Raw genomic sequence first — 19,020 nt, 5'->3', positions numbered from 1 at the left:
AAACTGAGCAACATCACAGTTCTGCATACAGCAGTATTGCACCATACCTAAAACACTGTTTAAATCAAAACTTAAAAAAGCTATGTATGTATTTATACGACTGATACTTTACCAGTTACTTTGCCAGACACACAAAGGCCTCCAGACCAAGGTTCAAACACACACACACACACCTTATCACTGGTATAAGCAGGAGCCAAACAGATCAATAGGCACCACTTTCACCAGTATAATGGAGAACTCACAGTCACAGTCAGAACATGAGGAGGAAATGTCATCTGCACAAGAGATTTCTCAATATTTCAACACAGATGGGCATCTGCGCTCTCACCGTCAAGCTTTTGGACAAGGTAATCTTCTGACCGATGTCCGACTTTTTTCACACCACCACCACCACTTCACTCTTTTCTCCCTTTACTCTCAAAAACTGACCCTGTGTAACTTTAGCTCATTCAGTGACTTAGATTTTAAATGTGTGTAAAAAAAAAAGTGTAATGTGGTGATTTAAACTATAATATTTATGCATTCCCCTGTAACATATGAGAAGGTAAACATCACTGTGATAATGCTCTTGAGGGCTTACTTATGATGATATATAATTATTAAGATATTAATTCAGAGGAACATTTTTCAAGGTCTGTTTACAAAAGGAGGTGGGTCTGCGTTGCCGCCCTACCGACTGGTTATACTGAGCCTGGGTCTGCTCAATGCTGTTCTGCTGTTAGCTGCGGTTGTCATTGGGATTTATTGTAAGTATGAGAGTCTACAGGAAACTTCTGAAGGCCCATATCTGATGTATAGTCCCTGTTCTGTGAAATCTGAACCAGATAGCTGAACTGACATTTAAAAAATCACTGCTAATTCATTTCCTGCTGATCAACTTTTCGATTAAGTCCAAGGTGCTGATCAGAAGGTGTTCCCAGGGACCATAAAGGTGGTCACGCCAGCTAGCCTTACTGTAGCACTTATTGGAAGTTGTGACACAGACATTTTTTTAAAACAAGAATAAGAGTCTACAGTCACACTAAGAGTTGTGCTCACAATGACAATGCTGTTTTCATGAGGGCCACCATCTTAGTTCAATGCAACAAAAACTCAGAACAGTAAAATTTGGCCTGTTCCTTTTTCTGTTTGTTATCACGAGTTGTTGTGCCTCAGGTGCCAAAGCCAAAGACCTTGAGATTCCTTACTCAGCTGCTACACCCCTCATCGTTGAGATGAACTATCTCCGTAACCACAGTGGAATCATCAGAGCTAAAGTGGAGGCCGAGGCAGCATTAGTGAGAGAGCGTGCCAGCCACCTGCAACTAAAGCTGCAAGTGAATCAGAAGAAAACTCTCAGTGATGTCCTACAGAAACAGATTGAGACTCTACAGACAGAGAAGACAAATCTAAAGACAAATAAAACTACTTTAGGTAAGACAGACTTCCAACTTGTCCTTGGCCTTTGACTAGACATTATTCACTTTTTCCAATCTCTTGTTTCAACAGAGCAAAACTGTGGCAGATGCCTACCAGGATGGATTCTTCTCAAATCATCCTGCTATTATTTTTCTCCCAATGAGCTCCTTTCCAGGAAGAACTGGTTGGATAGCAGAGTGAACTGTATTAGTCAAGGGGGTGACCTGCTTGTGATCAATAACTTAGTGGAGCAGGTGGGTCTCACAATTTAATTCTCAGTCTCTATACCTGAAGTCCTATAAGATTTTTTTTTTTCATGGTGTAGCTGTTCAAAGTTTAGTATGTGGGAGTATGCATTAATTATTTTTGATATTACTTTTAATTTGATGTATTTTTTTTCTGTCAGATTAAAGCTGCTATAACTGATGTGTTCATGATCACAATATATCATTGTGACAATGTGTAGAGACGAACCTACAGAGAGTTATCAGAGTTATAGTGAGTTATAAGTCTGCAGTGAGTTCCAGTTGCTCTCCACTGTCTGTTTTGGTTCACCCTCATCATTTTCATAGCATCACACAATAAGAAAATAACTCCACAACTCAAATTACAATTATCTTCAAATATTGTTAAATCCTGACTAGACCATGCATGTCACATAACTTTTGGTTTGGTTTTTAATCTGAGACCTTTGATCCAGTGGGGGAAAAACACATACAGAAAATATCTCATGAAATCACTTTCATTTTCAGAGTAAGAAACTAAATGAGGAAATAGATTTTCAGGGCCTTTAAAGCCTATTTGATGTTTGATTTGACAGTTGTAAAATTAGGGTATTATCTCCTGTGTCTGTGTTCTTACAGCAACTCTTAAATGACAACTTGCCACACGTGAGCAGCAGCAGTAGTGTGTGGTGGCAGAACGGCTACTGGATCGGCCTCACTAAAGCAGTAGTAGAAGAAACATGGGTCTGGGTTAACAACATGACTGACGCGAGAACAGCGTAAGCATGTCCCAGGCTGCTAACACTTATTACTCTAGTTTGAAGTTTAATTGTCATGACAAAAAACGTGTAACTAAATTCTTCTTCTGAATGGTTTTGATTTATCCAAGGTACTGGAGAAATGGGCAACCTAGGCCTAGTGGATCTCAGAGCGGGAACTGTGCTGCCTATTATTACTTCTCTGATGCCATGAAGACGTGGTATAATGGAGACTGCCATAACCATACGTTAAAATGGATATGTGAGATGGAGCCAAACTCGACATGACGTCTCTGAAGCAGAAATCACAACGGGAGACAGAGAATTTTGTGTCCATGTAAAATCATTAAACACACTGAAGCTTGATACATTAGCATCCATGTTGTGTGTGATTATTTTTAATATATTTATTTACAGATATATGTCTTCAGGTACAGTGCTCATGCATAAATGAGTGCACCCCAACAGAATTTATCAGAAAACCTTTCAGAATCAACATTTTCATACTGCATTACAAAATACTCCCACAAATGTGAGCCATTGATTGCAAACAAGATTTGTTAATTTTCCGAACAAATTCATTCAAGACCATGTTGCAAAAATGAGTACACCCCAATGAAAGTCTTAGGAGCAAAGCTAAATTTTGGACTACAAAAGTCTAATTAATAAGGATTCAACCACAGGTGAGTCTAATTATTCATTAAACAGGTGTCCAGCAGCATTTGATTATAAAAAGGCGTTACTTAACAGAGAAAACCCCTTCCCGTTTCATGCTGTCAGCAATGGCACCACATGGAAGAGAAGTGTCACAAGACCTGAGAAAGAAAAGCTTTTCTTTACGCTAGAAAGGCGAAGGCTACAAGAAGATCCGCAAAGTTTTACTTCTCAGTCAGAATACTGTCGAAGGAAGCAACTCCTAAAAGCCCATGCACAAAAAGGCCCGCCTAGAATTTGCCAGGGCCCATGCTGACAAAGATGAAGACTGCTGGGACTCTATACTCTACAGTAGAGTGATAAGACCAAGATAAATGTTTTTGGAATTGATGGCTTCAAAACTGTATGGCGTCGTAAAGGTGAGGAGTACAAAGAAAAATGCATGGTGCCTACAGTGAAACATGGTGGTGGTGATGTCCTTATGTGGGGCTGCATTAGTGGTACTGGTGTCGGGGAGCTGCAGTTCATTGATGGTATCATGGATTCACAGTCAATCAAACAAAAATGACACCTAAAGGATCATGCTTTACTAAACAGATTAAATTAGAAAACCATTTTGTTTGGGTGATCAGAAAATGACACAGCTTTTCGAATTACCTGCGCTCCCTGTAAATATTTAACAGATGAACTCGATTTTCTGTTTGAAATGTTACACACTTACCGTCACGCAGGGGGCAATGTCCTGACAAATAATCTCTCGGGGACAATCACGTCAGACTGCTCTCATCTCAACAGTCAAAATGAAGGACAAAGAAAATTCAGATGGCTCTTATGAGGGCACATATAACAAACTGATTTCTCAAGAGGACGTCAGTGTAGATGAGCACCCTCTCTACGCAAACCTAGAGAAGCACCAAGGTATAGTGAATGAAAAGTAAATTAATGACAACGAGAATCTTCAACAACAAGAATCTGTTTATGTTTAATATTTTCTTTGGTGATAGTGCCAGATACTGAAATAGTGCTGGAAACACATTACTGTGTGTAATTCTTGATATATATTCTTGTTTTCCTGTAAGTCATCAAGTACAGTTTTTTTTTTTTACTGTGTATTTCAATCATTGATTGTCATCAACAACAAACATAAGAAGTCTTAGTAAGATGTTATAAACAACTTTGACTTATTTAATTTTGTAAATCATTTTCCTCTGTCAACTGTCTGTATATGGCTCTGATGTTAATCCGCCATTTCTCTGTGTAGTGTCCATGTCCATGGTGAGACCTGAATTCAGACCGAACCATTACAGAGTGCTTGCAGTCAGCCTGGTTGTGCTTGCTGTCATTCTCCTAATTGTTGACATTGGCCTGGGAGTCTACTGTAAGTCACAACTGACCCATTAAGCTATTCTACTTTCAATAATGTGAAAATGTAGTTATGAGGTGACACTGGATTCAAAACTTAGAAGAGTAAAATTAAGATTTGAAAGTTCATCTTCAGGCAACAAAAGTAAAGTCAACAGCACAGCTGTGGAACATAAATATGATGCTGAACATGATTTACTTTAAAGCTACTGCAAGTGATATATCTTTAACAATGACTATGTGTATTGTAAAATGTCACTCATAGTAGCGAACCCACACAGAACTATCGCCTGAAGCTACCGTTCCCTTCAGTCTACATAGAATTTTAACCTCTTGTAACTCACTGTTTTGGTTCTGCAGCTTGCAGCTTTACTGTTCTAGTTAACTATCTCTGCCTCTCATTGGCTTTGCTTCCATCTGCATGAGGAAGCTGTTCAGTGGAAAAAAAAACCACTGTGCACTATCTGCCCAACATTCAACAGCAGACAGACACGGTGACTATAGCTGGAGCACATTGTGGAGTGTTTAGCAGCCTCAGAGCCAGATATTAATTTCAGGAGATGGCGGAGACCAACACAGCAAAGAGGAAAATGAACATTGGAGCATCATTTCCCAGACAAAAACATGACTGATGTTTCTCTGTGTCTACTAACAACTGTGAAACAGAAAGGAACTTTTATAAAAATGTGAAAACTCAATTTTATATCTCTGTTGGTGGGAATACAGTCATTAGTTCAGTGCCAGCGCTCTGATAGGGACCTCACACACACTGTATCTCTCACAGCTCAACAGCACCCTGCTGTGAGCTAATGCTGTATGACACCTTGCAAATGTTACATACAAAATTGAAGAAAATGCTATAAATTCAACTTTCTGCAGCTGTATGAGAAAATTGAATCCTTTACCAACATCAAGAGTGAAAAGAAGAGAATGAAGACTGGTAATTGTTAAATGTATTTACAAAACGCCGGTGCATCACTAATATTTTTTTCTATTCATGGTTTTAAATTTACTTTTGTCTGCTAGTACTCCTGTGATCACTTTGACTTTTTAATTTATACTGTACATCAGGCAAGTACAGGTGTACATGTGCTGAAAAAAGATGTTCATAATGCATTAAAAAAAAAAAACTTCAGCTGACTATTCAACTCCAGTAACACTATGTCTTCATCGCTTACAGATAACAAACTTACTGGTGGGCACCAAACGATAACGGACATCAACAGTGAAGTGGCCAAACTGCAGGCTACTTACAACCTTGCAATACAAAGGAGGGATGAGGCTAAGAAGCAGTTGGCGGCTGAAGTCAGTGAGCAGCAACGTACCAAATGGGAACTTGAACACCAGAACAGAAGATGCAAAGACTACGAAAATAAAGCTGACAAGATTAAAACGGAAATTGCAGGGCTGAAATCCCACATACCAATGATTGGTGAGAGCCTCTCTCTTCACTTGTTTGTGTTATCAGCATATTAAATTCTCAAAGTGAATTGTAACCCAGACAACACATCATATTTCCATTTTCAGAGGAGGGCTGCAGACACTGTTTACCCGGATGGACTTTCATGAACTCACAGTGTTACTACTTCGCTTTCTCAGAAGCTATTTCACGCAGATCATGGCTGGAAGCCAGACAGTTCTGCAAGAAACAAGGAGGCGACTTGGCAGTGATAGACAGCACAGCGAAACATGTAAGACTCAACATTTAGTCAGCGCATTGATACGTCTGGACAAAATATTTCATCTTCATTTCTCTTTTGTGACACATTTTACTTTTTTGAGCAGCAAAACAGGTCTGTATTACATGGGATCCAATGAAATAAATGGATATATGTTTATGTGTGTATATTTTTGGTGTTGTCAGATGGCAGTGAGTGAATTGCTAAATAATTATCATGACCCCTCGAGACCAATAACCCAGAGTGGCTTCTGGATCGGACTGAGAGATGTAGAGGAGGAAGGGGTTTGGAAATGGCTGGATGGAAGAAGACTGGCTGAGGGGTAAGAGATACATACATGTACATACTGGAAAAAAATGGTAGTGATAGCATGTTCACCTACTGAAAGTTATCACCTGTTTGTAATGACTCTTCAAAATTACTAGGTAATTAATAATTTATCTAAATATAAAGTGTGAGAGCAGATATTATGGCTCAGCAAAGTAACTTTTCATTTGTTTCAGGTACTGGAATGATGGAGAGCCCAACAACCTAAATACTGAGGACTGCGCAGCTGCGTATCCCAGAGCCAACCCCTTTAAGGCCTGGAATGATGCTCCATGCTCTTATAGCCTGAAATGGATTTGTGAAATGGCACCAAGGTTTGAGAATTAATGTCTTTTTTTGTTTAAAAAAATCACATTTTTTGTTTAATTGTCTGAATGAAGAATTAACTCCACCTTAGAGACTTTTACACATCTTCTGAGTTGTTCTTTTTATTGTCATGTTGATATTTGTGGAGACTACAAAATGGCAAGGAAGGCTGAAATATGAAAAATAGATCTGATTTATGAAACAATCTATAAAATGTTAGTTTATTATTTTACTGTAATAAATATTTACCTTAAGTATGTACACATATATTACTACAATACAGATCTGTACACCAGTTTACCAGTTTCTCAAGAAAATGCCTGCCTTCACCTAAAGTGTACATTCCTACAAGTCGTATGGTGTGCGATGTGTGGTGTACATCATGCAGAGCAGCGTATGGCGTGTCATTTAGCAGTGGGTTGTTGAGCTAAGCTTGCAAATGCCACAGACATTAATCATCACATAAACTATCTAAACTACTTAGTGTTAAGTTAATCACTGCAGCTTTGGTTCTAGCAGTTCCCAAACGGCTGTCGTCTTGGCCTTTTCACACCCTGCCGGTGCAAAGATTTCCTAAGAATGATTTGAAAAGCAGAGATTTACCAGTGACCAGGGACTGTGTACGTATAAACAGCTCATGGATCAAATGAACAGACGTGCTATAATGAGGCCAATCACTTCAAAATTCAAATCTGAAAATGCATCTCATATGACAGGGCTAGCTAATGAACCTCCAATTTATTGTCTATGTACCATTCAATAAATAAACACAAACCAAAACTAATGCCCATATATTGATTTCCACATCTGACTAACCTGCCAACCATTCAGCATTTTAATCACTTTGTGTTTTTAAACCTGATGGCTCTCGCTGCAGTGCAGTGTCTCTGATCTCTCACAAACATGATTCAAATCACACCTTTCCTCCTAAGCATGCTGGTCAGACGATCACAGCACCGCAAAGTGCTGTCGAAGTTGCTTGAGAAGCTGCTGAGTGTCAACATGCTCGGGAAAGGCGTCCTCAGACTTTTGGGCTGCAGTGTAGCTGCTCTGAAGGTCTCCAATCTGCACACAGACAAAAATTTCACTTGGGAAAACTTTATCATAGTCTTTATTATCTCTTTAACTACTGCACAGTGTAAATGTACAGATAAATAAATAGTAGCAAATTACCTTTTCAGAAAGAATGGAAAGATTGAAGTGTGGTTCATACATGTGAGGGGCCAGTGAAGCAGCTGTCTGTAGGAAGGCTTTGGACTGGATCAAAGAAGGAACAATCATTTATATTGTCAGCGGCACATTATTTAATGAGAATTTAACTGAAATGAACCTCAACCTTAATCTTTTCATTTTATAGGTAGGAATTGAAAATCTGACATAATATTTCTCATAGCAACTTTGTGTCTGCAGGGCTCCCCTCCACCAGCTCTATGCCAGATGACACATCTTACATCACATGACAGACTGCAGAGGTCTGGCTTGTATTATGGCCTGTACAATATTTTGCTATGTTGTTAGCTAAGTGGCAGTTTAAGTTCAGCTCTAAGACCAGATCTGTTTTTGATTTACTGGAGAATGTACATAAATAGCCTTTATGATATGATGCACTGTTTCAATCAGATTTTTAGGGCAACTAAAGAAAATGAGCTACAGCTATGTTTCTGTGTAGTTTGACATCTAAACATCCCTACACAGTATTAGCATTAGTTCTGCTGCTGATGGGTAGCTCATAGATGCATGTGACACTCAGCTCAGGGAGCAAGCACACAGTCTGTGGTGCTCTAATAAAACCACAACCTCGTGAGTCTAGCAATATCTGGTCTCATATCATGATACTAATGCTAAATTAATTTATCACCCAGCTCTTAGGAAAGCAATATGATCTCATACCTCATATTTTAACAGAGGAAAAAAAAACTCCTCATGATTAAAAGATATGACTTCACCTGTTCAATACGACCTTTGCGCAGCTCCAGCACAGCCAGGTTGTTGTAGGCCTCAGCATGGTCATTATTAAAGGCCAAAGCCAGTTTGAAACACTGATAGGCCAGGGTCAGTTCCCCTATGCCCTATAAACATAGAACACATGCACTTTGTACCAGCTTCTCTTTGTGTGTTGTAAGCTTGTGAGCTGTTCTTGATAACAGTGAATATTTGGATTATTTTAACAATAAACCATAAAAAAGAGGTACATATTATTAAATCACCAGACATTCTGGGATATTTTTGAGCATTGCTAACTGACCACAGCCACGTGTCCTATGTTGTACCAGACATCAGCCTGCTCTTCGTCATTGTCCACCAGGGCCAGAGCCCTCTCAAATGAGGACAGAGTCATGTCATACTGCTGGGCGTAGAAGCAGCACAGGCCCAGGTTGTTGTACAGCTGGCAGTTATACACCCCCATCTGGAGCAGCCGTCTAACAAAGAGAGAAGCATTTTGAATCACAGATGGCATATAGCTCCTCATCACCTATACTGTAACAATACATTAGATAAATTATACATAAAAGTGTAGACCTGTAGAACCGCAGGGCGATCTCTGGCTGATCAGTATAGAAGTGATTGCTGCCTATACAGGCTATAGCCTCCACATGAGTGTTGTCTTGCTTCAGGACATCTTTGTAGTACTCTGTAGCTGATGAAATGTTGTTCATCTCCTGTGAGAATATTACAATATAGACAGTAAATATGGCTTTGTATTTCTTTTGGCACTTGTATCTTGAGAGTGGAGTAAGGGGGAATGACAGTGGTGACATACTGTACCTCATGAATGCGAGCTATTCCTGTTAGAAGGGTGACCTCACCAGGGAAATGGTCCAGGCCTTGCTTGAAAAGATTGAGTGCTGTTATTGGTTGATCAAGGCGCTGGTAAACCTAAGGTGAAGCACACACAAGGTTTTTCACTTCATTTGTTAGCAAGCTTTTGGCTCACAAGTAAGAAAGAGCATTTTCCATTGTGCAACAATTTGGTAAGGTGATGTATTTTTGTATTGTGTCTCCATCATTACCTTTGCCAGGTAGAGATATGTATCCACCACCTCTTGGTGGTTGAGGGCTGATCGAAACTGTTTTTCTGCTTCTCGATATAAACCAAGCCTGCAAAGGTCAGAAATATCAACCATCAAAGTAGATTATAAAAATGCAACAAGAAATGTCAGAGATGCTGAGCTAAATAATTTGGATGTTTACTTGCCTGTAGTAACATTTTCCCAGCTGAACTTTCCACCACCAGTCTTTGAACTGAGCATGTTCAGTAGCCTGAGCAGCCAAATCTAGAGCCTGGTGAAGAAATATTTTTAAGTTTCCGTTGCATAACTAACAGTCAACAATTCTCTTTATAGTGTAAATGTTTGCACCACCTACATTTTTCACATCGTTTTCATGATGGAAGATGTACTCAAACAGTGTCTGAGGAGGGAAATCATTGTTATTTGACATGTGAGAAAAAGCAATGATCCTGGTTAATCTTTGCAAGTCTCAGTCTCACCCTGGATAAATTAGGCTTTTGGGAATACTTGGTCAGATTCAGTCTTGACAAGTTAATAAACGGTCCATCTGGATTGGTAAGCATTGAAGCCTGGAGAGACAGTGAAACAGCATGTCATGCTAAATAATGTATAACGTCTAATAAATAACAAATATTTATATTTTATAGTGCAATTTTATGGTGCAATTGCAAAATTGTATCCACCTGATATATATTAAATCATAGGAGAAATACTATACAAATACACAAATAAAGGCTTATTTTGTTTGGATTGATAGGAAATGTGTGAACTCCTGTTTACTCACTGTTCCCAGACGGATGAATCGACCTGAAGAACTAGTGACAGGCCGAGCAGTGCTTGCAGTGCGGGGAGTTTTGATGGCCTGCTCCATTGTCCCAGGACGCCCTGATTGTGTGCTTGGTCTCACAAATCCTGTGATAGGGCGCCCTGATTGTGTCATAGGCCTTGAATTTTGGAAACTCTGATTAGGTATCTCTTTGTTAAAAAAAAAAATTTAATGTAAAACTTCAAGGAACATTTTCAAGCATTGCCAAGCAGACAGTACCTGACAGCTGGTGTGGGCCCTCCACCTTGACTTGTTCCAGGGAGCCTCAGTGATGTTCCAGGGCCTAGAAGAATGCCAGGTCTTATCAATCCTACAAATTTAACCATTGGGTATTATTTGATCAACTTTTAAGCTCTGAGAAGAGTTTAAACTTACGTGCAACTTGAGCAATAGAGCTCTCATCCAGCATCATCTCAGCAATCCCCTCCTGGTCAACCTCAACCTCATCTATGTATACCATCTCTGTCAGAGCACGGGTTTTCAAGCTCCATGCAGCCTTTAAAACAAACACACAATGTTAAATCATGTGAAGCGCCTCAGATGTCACATCTTCCAAATACATGGATAAACGTGTTACAGTCCGGACCAATGCTGAACTATCCACACGACAAAGTATGAAAAAAGATGACAGAGAGGAGTCTGCAGTCAAGGTTACCTCTGGGATAAGCAAGGAGGAGTCCTTAAGACAGCATGCAGTGAGTTAGTGAGAAAAGAAGAAAGTGGAGGACAGATGTAAAAGGGGGGAAAGGAAAAAAATGAAAATAAGATACGGTCTAGAAGAAATCAAAGGTAAAGTGTGAAATGAAACGTTATGTCCAAGACTATGTTGAAGCAATAACGAGTCGAATAAGTACCAGTAAATTCAGCGATCGCTAAATTAAATTATGATAAACTACAAGGATTAATCGGGATTATGCACCAGTTGCTACAGGTAGTCTGTGTTAGCAAGTTAGCAGGATTTCCTAAATGGATAATCGCTAGCATGCAAGGTTAGCCCGGCTAACTGCACCCCCGTACCTGGTCGTATGGATTGTCTTGTAGTATTTTTGTACAAATATCTGAACACTGTTGGAGTTTTCGCCTCCTGAAATAGCTCCACGCCAGAAACAAAGGGTCCATCGTCACCTCCATTGCTTTGGTCGGGAAGAAAATGGGTACAAAAATGGGTTAGCAAGCTATTTAGCAAAGCTGGGAAGACGGCGAAGCTTCCTCTGTCGCTTGGCAACAACAGTGGAGGCGGTCCTTCGCTGACGTTGTTTCCTCCAGTGAAATGATGAAAAAATTAAAGTGAAAAAAGTGTCTTTATTTTATAAAATCGCAGTATCTGCACAGTTGCTGTATTATTTGTTTGGTGTACAAAACCTTCCTTCAGCTTCCAGCAGAATGCTGTTGTTTTCAAAAAAATCATTTTGCTGGGGACATCTACGAATCTTGAAATACAATAAAGAAGATTTTGAATATTATTGTTGTTGTTATTGTTGTTAAAACAAAGCTTTAATGTTAAATTAATCAAATGAAGTTGTATCAGTTAGAAGTCAGTTATCCTTGTATAACTGTTTCAGTCGTGACGGGTGTGTCCCCTCCTGCTTTTTTTCTCCTCTCTCGCGTTAAAGGATCTGATTGGACGACATGCTTGCCCGTCATCTCTATGGGCGGTGCTTGCGGAATAACAGAAGAGCTCCATCTTTGTAGGATTTGACAGGAGCTTTGACCTGGAGCCGAGGAGGACCGCAAGCCCGGGCTGAAGAAGTGCAAGCAGGTTCTCACAATGAACACAGTAGCTTAGAAACCTGTGTCTTAAACTGAGAAAGAGAGGGCTTTCATCTCTTCAGACACCAAGACGGTTAATTCACACGAGCCTCAAAAAAATGCCTAATTTCAGCGCTCTCCCCGGACTGGTGGAAATCCAACGGAACTAATGGGACACACGGGCTTAAAATAAATCCTTTTTGGTGAATGACACTGTATCAGAAAGCCTACGTGATAGCGACAGAGAGACACACACGGAAGTGCGGACATGGCTGACAGAACTGCTCCCAACTGCCACCTGAGACTGGAGTGGGTGTACGGATACCGGGGACATCAGTGCCGCAACAACCTGTACTACACCGCCGCCAAGGAAATAGTCTATTTTGTCGCCGGTGTAGGAGTTGTGTACAACACCCGGGAGCACAAGCAGAAATTTTACCTGGGACACAACGATGACATAATCAGGTAGTGTAACCATACATAAATAACAGTTTGTTTCAGCACCTCGGACAGCACCTGCCTCACAGTGACAGAAAATGAATTGATCCTGTAGTGTTGTCATTGTAGGTGCTGGTGTCACCTTGTGTAATGTAATGTGATATTTTTGTTTTAGCTCCATAGGGAGTTGAAGGGGAGCACACGCCTACACAGCAGCATCCCCATAGCTTTGAAATGGGGTTTAGTGTCTTGCTCAAGGACACTCCAGCAGGGCAGATTCGCTGAACCAAGCTCTCCAGATTGAAGCTCCATCTCTCTCACTACTAAAGATTACTCTGCTGCCGCTCCTCTTGTCATCTCCTCTAGGGCAGGGCAGCTAGATTTTTATAGGCTATTAGGATTAATAATTAAGCCTATATTAATCATTTAATCTATAAAATAGGTAAAGTGCCTGTCATAATTCCCCCGAGCTCAAGGTGAAAATTGATTTTTGTCCAACTAATAATCCAACTCAAAGATACTTAATTTGTAGCAGTATCACACAGAGCAAAAATCCAGTCATCTGAGAATTTGGAAATAGAAAATATTTGTCATTTTTGCGTAAATGAATGACTTAATGATTAATCTGTTATCTAAATAGCCGACTGTTAATTTTCTGTAGATTGTCTTATCAACTAATCACTGTTGTTGTTTTTTGTTTTTCCTTTGACACCTGGTTACAGACATGTTTCAGAATATTTTAAAGCAGCAGCCTGCTACGTCTTCATCTTTCCATGACAATTGGAGCAGTAAAGTGTGGATCTGAAAAATGCACTTGAACATAGCTGTCCTTGAAAGAATCCTTGGATTGGAAAAGCTTTCTGCAGGTTGTGGTAACTCATCTCTGCGTGGCCAGACAAACCTGTTCTTATAAAAACACAGCAAAGTGACCAGTGTTGCATCACACATGTAGTGATCCTGCCTTTCAAACTGCTTCTCAGCATGCCACACAACAACAACCTGTGTCCAACGCTCCAGTGCTCGTGTTGACATGTATGTGTGGGTTGGCCTGGAGATGACTAGCATTATATTCTGTGTCGGTAGTCAGCTGGGCCTCATGCTCCATTATTAATCGGACAATAGAGATACTAACCGTCCGCTGCCCTGTGGGTGAAGTGTCTTACGCTCAGCTGGAGGAGTCAATGACTGAACCATAGTTTGATATTTGATTCAACAATGCAACACGCATTTGCAAAACAAATGTAGATGCACAAGTAATGAGTTGGTAAACAATAGAATTCATAATGTGTACATCCCTTCTCAGTGCTTGAGGCCGTATGAACGTATTTACAGTACAAGATTTCTTTCCCAGCTTTTGATTGCTGACAGAGTCCAGGTAATAGTCGTAGTCATAATAGTCATTTTAAACTCAGATCTCAGAGGAGTGCTTGTGAAGCTCTCATAAACACTTCCTTAGACTTAGGACTTCTATGGTACAACCAGGAGCAATTCTCAGCAGATTCAGTGCTGAATAACTGTCGGGCTGCTCTCACGTTGCACTAACTCATGTGGAATGGATGCAGCCCCCTCAGACAGCACTGCGATTCAAATCCCTCTTTTCTTTCTGATTCCTTCTCTTATTTTACTTTTCTTTGGTCTATTTCGGTTACTGCTATATCTTATTTGTTCAGCTCCATATAAATTGGTGGCTTACTTCATGAATTAATTGCTGACCCTGTTTCTCCCTTTTGGTTGGTTGTTTTCTCGCCCTGCAGCCTCTTTTAACTGGTCTCCCGGTCTGACATGGAGGAACTAATTTGAAGTTTTTCACATGAATGAAAGGCTGGTCTATTCATGACAATGTACAGGGATGCAAGATAGTCTTCCTTAGCTGGTGTGTGCTGTGTTTTAGTGATGATTTAAGATGAATGTAAATGGACATGGTACTGGGCAGTAACAGCGTAGACTGAGGAGAATCTTAATAGCCTGACAGTTTACTTTGAGGCATGTTAGTGAAGTGAGTGTTGTAAAAACAGCTATTTGCGATTCTTTCCTCACATCTGTTATTTCTCCAGACTGCATTTATTCCGGTCCGAAACTCAAAGAACCTGAGGCTAATGCTAAAAAACCTGCAGGAGTTTGTCCGCACTATAGAGCTTAATTTCTCCTTTTTGCAGCCATGCTGACATATAGGACATGTGTGCACATTAATGCATATAAAAACACAGACATGCACACATGCAATCTATTTGTTGTTTTGGCACCGGTATCTAAGAAATTCTGCTGTTAGATGCTCTGTTCCTCTGTTGTGCTGTTATTCTAAATCTTGGCTGATTCATGGTCTTTGTTGTAATACTGAGTGAGAGTTAATGAGAGGGTGTTACGGACACAGGAATAAAAGGCTGTCTCATTTTACAATATCTTGTTAGCTTTATGATGGACCACAGCCACAGTTATGGATTATAGATGCCCGTCCTGGGCTGGTCTTGTTTCAGTCAGCTTCGAAAAAAAGATGCAGTGAATAATTTCCTATTCATATTGTCGAAGAATTTTCTTTTAGCTCCTAATAAATTATTTTTTCACATTAAAATCAATGTGAAGTTTCATACAATAAAAGTGTCAGGTTTGCAGGCAAGCGTCTCGCAGCTGTGCTCTGTGAACTGTCTGAGCTAATGGCGTGAACTAACTCTGCATATTAATGTGCAAACTAAAGTCAAAAGTACAAAACTGACAACCGTGTTGTGTGAAGTGATTATAGTTTGCTGTAATATGTAGAATATTCAAGTTTCTAGCAATATTACCTTTGCACAATGCACAAGCCTTGTATGTGAAACGAATGACTGTGATGTATTAGGTGAGTGTGTGGGGATGTGCTTTCAGGCTATCGCTGTTGACAGTGACTATGAGAGGTAATAGATATGATTCACATTTCCCAGAATCCATCTTCAATTGTTTTGGCCTGTGGGGATCTATTTCCTCAGACACTGTCTTCTGCTTACGTTCCTCCTGACTTTGGTCTCAGTAGATTATTAGCTGCTCCTGTGCTCAAGTGTTTATGACTGCAAACTGATTTTCTTATTTTTATTCAATTCATGAGCTCATTACTTTTTATAAAGTTGAAATAGCTCTGGTAAAAGAAGATTTAATGAGAAGACTGTAGAAAAAACCCATCATACCTTCACTGGTCTGCTTCCTTTTGCTTCTTACCTTTACACACATTTTCAGGTGCTCTGTGCAGAGTGTCAGTGAGATTTTGAGGTTTTAGGTCTCCATCAATGCAGTGAGTAGCTGCCAGGCCACTCTGTGAAAGGCCGCCTGGTCTCTAAAGAGCAGATCTGTCTTCCCCAATTAGGATCCTCCAGAGTTCAGTACAGTTACTTAGCACAATGGCATGATTCAGCATAGTTGTCGCTGGGATTTAAAAAAACAAACTCGGACAGATGTCGGTTATCTGGTGGTGGAGTTATGAATGTTTAATGCAGATGAAGTGGAGGCAGCTAAACATGCTAAAATATTCTCTTTACCCTGATTTAGATGAAGTCAAACTAGTTTTATTGCAGTTTTGTTGCATTTAAAGTTAATATTGACAAAATTACATATCACAATATTTTCTGACAAAACACCTCAATATTAATAATCTATCAACCTGTATCTAGTTGAGATTTAGACCGGAGGACCAACATGAGGGCCCCACGTTAGGTGCATTGGAAATTGTGATGGTCATTTGACTGTCTCATCAAGCAGAGAATGCCTCTGTACTCACCCACTGCTTTCTTTAATTTTAACTCTTCAGTTTTCAGTTTTAAGCCCCTTTTGCATGGGCAGGTGTTTCATAAGGGATGTGATGAGCATCTGTATCAAAACACTTTGTGGAGTCCTGGGAAATATCCCATTCTGTACAGACCTTCAGAAATGTGCTAATCCTCCCCTTCTTTTTAATCCACTTTAAGCAAAATCAGACAAAGGAAACTCCTGCTGCAGAATGTCAATGAAAGTTGTGACAGAAGCTCACCATATCATGAGGGACTATTGGTTTTCAGCCTCTGTTCATAAGTCAGAAATAGATTGTTTTACTCATGAAGGAAGGAAAAAAAAATGCTGGAATGGGTAAAGGTGTACCTCCTGCCCTGCTGTTTGGCTTAGTCGACCTTCGTCTCCTCCTTTTCTGTATCTAAGTGTCTTCACCATGAGGAATCAGCCCTCCAGACTGTTTATTTGCCTCCTATCTGCACGAAAACAAGTTTTTTAATTGCTGCAGCGATTTAGCTAGTTTTGTACTACAGCACTTGGCAGATGGAAGACAGCCGCATCAAACAGCCACAGCCTATATCAAACAGGAGAACCATGGCGATGCACTGCAGGCTATTAAGTCATTAGCAATGGCGTTTACAAAGCTTTTCAGCTCAGAGACATATAAGGGAAACAGCTGTCTTGTTATAGCCAGTTTAAAGACCACATTGACCTTTACCAAGCTGTAACGTGGACATACCATACTTAGTAAAGCTAGTAGGATATAAGCCATCTAAAGTGAAGATCCAAATAATTACCAGTGCTTCCTGCATATACTTTTGACCTGAGGCCAGCTCCGTAGCTGTGGGAGATTTGATGCCTCGGCCTTCATGCTTTGTGTCATTCCAGTGTGAAACCAGACAGATTTGCTTTGCTGTACCTGCTTGTGCCAAGGCAGTTTTCTCTGCTGTGTCTGTCTGCATCTCAAAGTGTTCCGATCATTTTTCTCTTCCTCTGAGTGCTATTTTTAGCCGCTTTGCTCTGATTATATAATTCATAAAAAGTAAGATGAGAAATTGTGCCAGGTTGGAGAGAGGTTCAACAAAGAAGGTGGGGAAGCGAAGGTGATGGGAGATAACAAGGACAGGGAAGGTTGAGGGAGGACAAAGATCAGGCCTGTCACATCTAACCCACCTCAGCTTTCAGAGATGTTACACCAGCAGAGCTCTGTCAAGCCCTTGGTGGCAGCGTGTTTTTGAACGCTGGTGAGGTTTCACAAGTCAGACAGAAAGATTCAAGCTGAAAACTTGAAAGCGGAAGAAGGCCATGTTTCGTTTTGTCGTGAGCTGCTTTGAGTCAGCAGGTTGATGCTGCCCGGCCTGTGCGAAGCCTCTCTGACCTGCCATCTCAACACACACCAGGATTAGAAATTCTGGAGAGCAGTTGGCAAAACGGGCAGTCTGATTATAATAGAGGGAGCTCCGGCGCAGCGTGAAATATATAGGCCAGAACCAGGCAAGAGGAAGAATTGCCCAGTGAATCACTCAGGCCTGCCTGGAACGTGACTGGCGGCCACTGAAAGGATGGGTGGAGCAGGGGGAGGGAGTGACAGCTTTATACAAGCAGGCTGTTGCTCAGCTGTAGAGTGGGAATGCTTGTAGGTGGGGGAGGTACAAGCGTGGAGGGGAGGGGAGGTGGGGGAGATTATGTAACAGTGTTACAAACATATGCCTGGTGATGCGAGGAAACCCCAGATGAATTAGAAAAGGTGAAAGGGGCAGGGAAGAGTTCAAGGGCCGTCGGAAAAAAATGGACAAAAAAGGGAGAAATATGAAATTCACAGATTTGCCAATACAACTTTTTTTATACTCTATGAACGCCCTGTAGGCACACATGAAGCCAGGCTGCGTGTGTGTGTGTTTGAGCATGACTTGAGTTAATTGAACCATGTCACCTCATCAAGCTGCCCCTCTGCCTCCATAGTCAGACCCATCACAGACTTAATGTGTTCATCTCATCCCAGTGGTTTCCGCAAGGGAGGGTGAATCCCTCAACTGCTCTCGGCGCACACAAACACATACACCCTCACAAGCACGCAAAATTGTAGCGCTAACCAGATGTTTTCTCTCCCTTTCACTCTTTCTGTACAGTTTAGCTCTGCATCCGGAGCGTGTGTTGGTGGCCACAGGACAGGTGGGCAAGGAGCCTTACATCTGTGTATGGGACTCCTACACCGTGCAGACTGTGTCCATACTCAAGGATGTGCACACACACGGCATCGCCTGCCTGGCCTTCGACCTCGAGGGACAGGTGCTGTTAAGACACAATAATACCCTTGTCACAGAGTAAAATGAGCAGTAATGTCTGTGTTTAAATCAGGTTTGTTTTCAGAGAACGGAGACGGAGACGGAGCCGAAAGCGTCTCCAGAAAAGTTCCGTTTGAGCAGCACGGCAGCAGCAATCAAAACTCCACTCAAAAGCTGCGGGCATTTTGCAGCTCGCCTGCTGGGCTGAGTTTCTGAATGACACATCTGTGATTACTCCAGCAATATTAGCTGGACAGCTGCACACAGATAT

The 19,020-nt window shown here is 40.9% G+C and overlaps 4 protein-coding genes across 7 annotated transcripts in view; 3 read left to right on the top strand and 1 right to left on the bottom strand.

The window, feature by feature from the left end:
* Positions 1–166: 166 nt before the first annotated feature.
* Positions 167–2,744, top strand: LOC121196887 (C-type lectin domain family 7 member A-like). The gene is made up of 6 exons (XM_041060062.1): positions 167–350; positions 636–749; positions 1,159–1,416; positions 1,492–1,655; positions 2,265–2,404; positions 2,515–2,744. Exons 1-6 carry the CDS (start codon positions 233–235, stop codon positions 2,669–2,671), a joined length of 951 nt encoding a protein of 316 aa, XP_040915996.1. The 5' UTR covers positions 167–232; the 3' UTR covers positions 2,672–2,744.
* Positions 2,745–3,794: 1,050 nt separating this feature from the next.
* LOC121196889 (CD209 antigen-like) lies at positions 3,795–6,946 on the top strand. The gene is made up of 6 exons (XM_041060064.1): positions 3,795–3,955; positions 4,299–4,415; positions 5,580–5,831; positions 5,927–6,090; positions 6,264–6,400; positions 6,582–6,946. The coding sequence occupies exons 1-6, from the start codon at positions 3,838–3,840 to the stop codon at positions 6,730–6,732; spliced, it is 939 nt and encodes a 312-aa protein (XP_040915998.1). The 5' UTR covers positions 3,795–3,837; the 3' UTR covers positions 6,733–6,946.
* ttc8 (tetratricopeptide repeat domain 8) lies at positions 6,752–11,735 on the bottom strand. The gene is made up of 14 exons (XM_041060061.1): positions 11,566–11,735; positions 10,924–11,044; positions 10,768–10,831; positions 10,507–10,666; positions 10,202–10,291; positions 10,078–10,122; positions 9,908–9,993; positions 9,723–9,810; positions 9,478–9,588; positions 9,232–9,371; positions 8,957–9,131; positions 8,658–8,780; positions 7,885–7,968; positions 6,752–7,776 (listed from the first exon to the last, which is right to left on the bottom strand). The coding sequence occupies exons 1-14, from the start codon at positions 11,677–11,679 to the stop codon at positions 7,660–7,662; spliced, it is 1,518 nt and encodes a 505-aa protein (XP_040915995.1). The 5' UTR covers positions 11,680–11,735; the 3' UTR covers positions 6,752–7,659.
* Positions 11,736–12,275: 540 nt separating this feature from the next.
* The window catches only part of eml5 (EMAP like 5), a 35,373-nt gene continuing 28,628 nt past the window's right edge, over positions 12,276–19,020 (top strand). For all 4 annotated transcript variants that reach the window (XR_005896233.1, XR_005896232.1, XM_041060732.1 and 1 more), the window contains exons 1-2: positions 12,276–12,762; positions 18,594–18,753. Coding sequence is in view for 2 of the 4 variants with exons in the window: in XM_041060732.1 (XP_040916666.1) it covers positions 12,566–12,762; positions 18,594–18,753 (357 nt within the window). In the remaining 2 variants the exon portion in view is untranslated. The remainder of the gene's footprint in view (positions 12,763–18,593; positions 18,754–19,020) is intronic.

This window comes from Toxotes jaculatrix, chromosome 17 (assembly GCF_017976425.1).
Source record: "Toxotes jaculatrix isolate fToxJac2 chromosome 17, fToxJac2.pri, whole genome shotgun sequence".
NCBI lineage: Eukaryota > Metazoa > Chordata > Actinopteri > Toxotidae > Toxotes > Toxotes jaculatrix.
This window is presented reverse-complemented; position numbering and strand designations above follow the sequence as displayed.

Bases quoted from the DNA above. Each gene is read 5' to 3' on its own strand.
- LOC121196887 (XM_041060062.1), top strand. From the start codon at position 233: ATGGAGAACTCACAGTCACAGTCAGAACATGAGGAGGAAATGTCATCT. The intron at 351-635 runs GTAATCTTCTGA...ACATTTTTCAAG, and splicing joins CCGTCAAGCTTTTGGACAAG to GTCTGTTTACAAAAGGAGGT. The intron at 2,405-2,514 runs GTAAGCATGTCC...GATTTATCCAAG, and splicing joins ATGACTGACGCGAGAACAGC to GTACTGGAGAAATGGGCAAC.
- LOC121196889 (XM_041060064.1), top strand. From the start codon at position 3,838: ATGAAGGACAAAGAAAATTCAGATGGCTCTTATGAGGGCACATATAAC. The intron at 4,416-5,579 runs GTAAGTCACAAC...CATCGCTTACAG, and splicing joins CATTGGCCTGGGAGTCTACT to ATAACAAACTTACTGGTGGG. The intron at 6,091-6,263 runs GTAAGACTCAAC...TGGTGTTGTCAG, and splicing joins TAGACAGCACAGCGAAACAT to ATGGCAGTGAGTGAATTGCT.
- ttc8 (XM_041060061.1), bottom strand. From the start codon at position 11,679: ATGGAGGTGACGATGGACCCTTTGTTTCTGGCGTGGAGCTATTTCAGG. The intron at 10,123-10,201 runs GTGAGACTGAGA...TTCCCTCCTCAG, and splicing joins AAAAGCCTAATTTATCCAGG to ACACTGTTTGAGTACATCTT. The intron at 7,777-7,884 runs GTAATTTGCTAC...GTCTGTGTGCAG, and splicing joins TTTCCATTCTTTCTGAAAAG to ATTGGAGACCTTCAGAGCAG.